General features: G+C 31.8%; 1 protein-coding gene across 2 annotated transcripts; it reads right to left on the bottom strand.

Annotated features, from left to right (window-relative positions):
- Nucleotides 1-1,664: 1,664 nt before the first annotated feature.
- Nucleotides 1,665-3,276, bottom strand: LOC105763615 (hypothetical protein). 2 transcript variants are annotated; one of them, XM_012581887.2, is made up of 2 exons: nt 3,113-3,276; nt 1,665-2,346 (listed from the first exon to the last, which is right to left on the bottom strand). In XM_012581887.2, the coding sequence occupies exons 1-2, from the start codon at nt 3,223-3,225 to the stop codon at nt 1,833-1,835; spliced, it is 627 nt and encodes a 208-aa protein (XP_012437341.1). In that variant the 5' UTR covers nt 3,226-3,276; the 3' UTR covers nt 1,665-1,832. The 2 variants fall into 2 exon arrangements, with proteins under 2 accessions (XP_012437341.1, XP_012437340.1); XM_012581886.2 differs by having other exon boundaries at nt 1,665-3,252.
- Between the last annotated feature and the right edge of the window lie 1,882 nt (nt 3,277-5,158).

The following is a 5,158-nucleotide window of genomic DNA, read 5'->3' as shown; positions in this document are numbered from 1 at the left end:
GTATTCTCTAATTGATGTGAGATTAAATTTAACTTTTTTAATAAAATAGTAAAAAGTGAGATATGAAAGTATTCTCTAGTCAATGGGTGGTTAAAATTAGCGTGTTTAATGAAAATAGTGAAGAAATAAGTTACAAAAGTATTCTCTAGTCAATGTAGCGTTAAAATTAATTTTTTAATGAAAATAGTGAAGAAATATGAAAGTGTTCTCTAATCAATGTGAATTAAAATTAACTTTTAATGAAAATAATGAAGAATTTATCACTTATTTATAGAGTAAGTGTGGGCGTGAAAATGTCCTCTAGCCAATATGGCATTAAAATTGTTTTTAATGAAAATAATGAACATGTGAGCTATGATTGTATTCTCTAGTCAATGTGAGATTAAAATTAACTTTTAATGAAAATAATAAAGAAGTGAGCTATGAGAGTATTATGTAGTCAATGGACTTATTTATAAGATAAATTTGACATATGGGAATGTTCTCTAGTCAATGTAATATTAAAATTAACTTTTAATGAAAATAATGAAGAGATTGACACTTATTTCTAAAGTAAGTGCGAGCATAGGAGCATTCTCTAGCCAATGTAAGATAAAATTAGGTGAACAATGAGAGTATTCTCTAAACAATGTGAGATTAAAATTAACTTTTTTAATAAAAGTAGTGAAGTAGTCTATAGAGCAATCTCTAGTCAATGTTGGTTAAAATTCATTTTAGAAAAATTGGCACTTATTTATTAGGTAAATGTGAGATATGAAAGGATTCTCTAGTTAATATGAGATTAAAATTAACTTTTAATAAGATAGTGAAGAAATTGACACTTATTTATAGGGTAAATGCGTGCATGAGAGTGCTCTCTAGCCCATATGATTAAAATTAACTTTTTTTTTAGGGTATTAAAATTAATTTTAATAAAAAATAGTGAGGAAGTGAATTATTAGAGTGTTATCTAGTTAATATGGGATTAAAATTAACATTTTTATTGAAAATAGTGAAGAAGTTAGTTATATCTTCGAAAAATAAAGATCCTCAAAAGGGTCCCAAACCTCTGAAGGTACCGAATTTGGACATAATATTCGGGTCAGACACATACTTGTATTAACACTAGAGTCCAAGCAATACTGTCAGCAGAACAGCCCGTAAAAGACAAGATAATACTACACAAACCTCTTTTTTCAAAAAAAAAAAAATTACTACACAAACCTACGGAGGAACTGCTTTTCAGTATACTATGTATCTATATCTACATTCACTCTCGAGTCTGAATAATATATTAAATATCACATCTCACAGAAGGCAAAATGATATACCATGCTGAGATTTGGACACAAACCTCTGGATGAACTTCTTTACAGTATATACCAACATAAACTAAGCACTGATTTTAGAAATTTCCGTGTCAAACATATACTTGTATCTAACACACACGCATGAGTCCGAGTAATATAGTCAACAACACATCTCATAGAAGGCAAGATGATTAACACTACATGTCGAGATTTGGACACAAACCTCTGGAGGAACTACTTTTCAGTAATAAACACTGAATTTGAAACATATACCTGTATCGGACATTTACACCAAGCCTAACTATCAACAACATATTTCATAGACTGCAAGATGATTAATACTAATATAGATCAAGCTTTGGAAACAGATGCATATCATGATAAACTATTTCAGCCCCTATTTTCCAACCATTCTAGTAAAGGCATACAAACTAGGAAGAATAAATTAAACACAGATGTGATAGTTAATCACTGTACAGAATGATTAACGGCTGAAAAAGCTAAACTAATCATATATCAGTTTTAAACAAAGAAAATTCAAATCTACCTCAAAACATGAAAGTCGCATTTGTCCATGGTATCTAATGTTAGAGTCTGCTTCTCCTCATATAACTTCAAAAAATAAGGATCCTCAAAAGGGGTCACAAATCTCTGGAGGAACACTTTTTCAGTACACACCATTATAGAATTAACATTGAACTTCTCGATCAAACCTTTGGATAACAGAGCCTTAAGAACTGAACACCTAGGGATAATTCTCTTCTCCAAGCTATACGAAAGAAGAACCGGATGGTTTGAAATATACGAAGATTTGCACCCCATTGTATTGACAAAGAAATCCATATTCTCAGAGATCTTGTGCTCGGAAAAGAGCATACACCTAGGATACTTCTCAAAAGCAGAAACAATATCTTCATCGGACCAACCCCATTGCTTAAAAACATTGAATTTCCTTTCCCATGTTGATTTGCTGATTTGTATCAAAGCTTGAAGAGCTACAAGGAAAAGCTGCTGTAAAGGATTAAAACCCAATTTCTTTACTTCTTCAGTTGCTCTTCTGAAATTTTCAGGATTCACAGCAAAGATTCTTGGGTGAACAAGTAGTTTATTCATAAGAACCGATTCAGGAACCCCTTTTTCTCGCAAAATTGCGAGATTCGGAGTGAAAATGAACTCTAAATTACGTGTAAGAATGCCTGAACAATTCTTGTAAGCCAGAAAAACCTTATCATCACTACACTGAGTTAAATCCTTAAAGAAATTGAAACTGGGGACAATTCTGTTAGCTAAATCATATTCTAAAACATGAGGGTTTAAAGATAAGATTCTTCTAAGCTCAGAACTTGAAATCCTTTTGGAGTAAAAGAATTGGAATTTAGGCAAAAGGGATTTATCAGGATTTGCCAAAAGCAATTTAGGTCTCCTATTAATGAGGCTTCTGATTTGAGATTGTGAAAAGCCATGGTTCTTGAGGAAGCCAATTACAGAGTCAGGCTTTTGGGGGGATTCAAAGTGGACTGTTTCAGAAACTGAGAAAGCAGATTCTGGAGAGAACCCACAAGAGTTTATAAGATAAGAAACTGTAAAGGAGGGTTCATAGCTTGGAATCTTTGAAATGAATCTAGAAGATAATGAATTTTTTGCATAGTTTTGAATAAAGCTGAGACATTGAGATGCTGGTGAAATCCCTGCAATCCCACCTCTAATGGAGAAGGAATAAAACATGGTTTCAATCATAAAAAACTCGAACTTTCAACTTTAAGGAATAGTGAATTAAAGACCACAATGATAGAAAAATAAAATAAATAAATCTTCAACTTAACTCGTTGTTGTCTTGGTCGGCTAGGCTGCATTCATTTGAACCATTTTCTTCGTTTTCGGCATGCCTGCAGCTTCTGATTTTACGACTAGGCGGCCAAATGGGTGGCTTTTCCATATATTGAGGTTATACCTGGAATTTTCTTTTCTTCTCTTTTCCAGGTTAGTACAACTAAGGTTAATAATATTCCTTTGAAGTTTTAAGAAAATAGAAAATTTTTATAAACATGTTATTTTAGAATTTAAAAAAACTTTAAAACTCCAATGTTAAAACTATTAAGTGATATTATTGGGAAAATATAAATTATATTCACACAATTATTAGTAAAAAAGTTTAGTTATTCAATTATGAAAAGTTACAAAATAATTATTCAATTATTCATATTTATTTTTTGGTCATCAACTATTAAATGGTTAACATAAAAATTATGCCATAACTTTTAAAATTGGCCTAATAATAAATTTAATTCTTAATCTTTATATTGTGTGTCAATTAAACTTTAATTTTTTCTAAATTTAACCTTCAATATTTACACATGATTCTATTTTTTATACTGAAAATGTAATTCAATTCACAAATTTTAAATTAGATATAAAAACAAAAAATTGAAAAAGTTGTTTGTTGCTAAACTAAATAATTTCCAACTATGTAGTTTTTCTTGTACAAGAACTTAATATCTTTCGGTGATAATTACCTTATTTTTTGTTAGTTTGAGTTGACCACCATTGATGAAACAAATTGATGCTTAAAAATTTTTTGAAGTTGTTAGACTTAAAATTGGATTGGATTAACAAAGCGAGAACTTTTTGTTCTCAATGAATTGGTTTGGGAATTTTCCAAAATCTGAGTCGTTTTATTTGTTGTTGTTGTTATTCATCTTAGGCCCAAGAATACCAAGAAAGGATGAATTGCTATTCTAAAATTTTCTATAAACTTTTCTAAATAATAAGGAAATGAAAGAAAAGTTTGGACAAATCAGTTTATAATGGTTTAACCCCAATTATCTACCTCTACTACCTTGGTATACCTCAACCAAGGATTTCCCAGTTCACTATACTTGAGTTATTACCTTCTAAGGAAAATATATAACATTTACAATACCTATCTATTTCACAATGCTAAGATAGAACATTTACCCTAGATTATGGCTAAGCTAGAACCCTTTAGCTTTTACAATGCTCAACTAGCAATCCTTCTAATCTCTTTAAGGTTTTATACCTAAAAAATCTTAAGTATACTCTTTACAACAAAGAGATGCTGAGCAAAATAACAGTGAATGTAACACCTCTAACTCGTCTCCGTTGTTAGATTAGGGATACGGAATATTACTGAGCAAAACAGAACATTTAACTTTACAACAGAACAATAATTATACAAATTAAATACTAACATATAATAATTAAATCTAATTATGGAAAAATACACTTATGGGCCTTAAATCGAGTCTATGGGGCCCTAAAAATAGTTTGGGAATAATCGGAGATCAAATCAAAACAATTCAGAAAGTTCTGGAAAAATTTGAAAATTTTTTAAACAGGGGTCACACGGCCGTGTGACATATCCTAGCCCGTGTGAACATTCGAAAGCTGGACACACGGTTGTGACCCAGCTCGTGTGATTGCCCATATGCGTATTCGAAATAGGGTCACACGGCCGTGTCGTAGGCCGTGTGGCCGTGTGCCAAACTGTGCATATTCGATGTCAGATCACACGACCATGTCGCTAGGCCGTGTAACTCTCTGTGACCGTGTGGACCAATGTGCACCTAAAAATCAATAAGACATGGCCGTGTGACAGCCCGTGCCCCAAGCTGTGTGCACCAAATATGCCTTCCAAAATAAGCCCAAAATAATGTCATTTCATAGGTATCAAGACACAACCAAAAACAACCATGTTCATGCCTTAAAAACTCAATCAAACAAACATATAACATACCAAAAATCCAACCTAGGTGCCTAACCAATGTGCCCTCATTGACACTACAAATTAAACATCCAATCAAAACCATACTCAAAGTTTACATGACGTTAGCTTTAAGACATACTAAAAT

Source organism: Gossypium raimondii, chromosome 12 (genome assembly GCF_025698545.1).
Source record: "Gossypium raimondii isolate GPD5lz chromosome 12, ASM2569854v1, whole genome shotgun sequence".
Classification (NCBI taxonomy): domain Eukaryota; kingdom Viridiplantae; phylum Streptophyta; class Magnoliopsida; order Malvales; family Malvaceae; genus Gossypium; species Gossypium raimondii.
The sequence above is the reverse complement of the archived record's forward strand: the minus strand, read 5'-3'. Positions and strand labels throughout refer to the sequence as shown.

Coding starts and splice junctions, on each gene's coding strand:
- LOC105763615 (XM_012581886.2), bottom strand. CDS start 3,026: ATGATTGAAACCATGTTTTATTCCTTCTCCATTAGAGGTGGGATTGCA.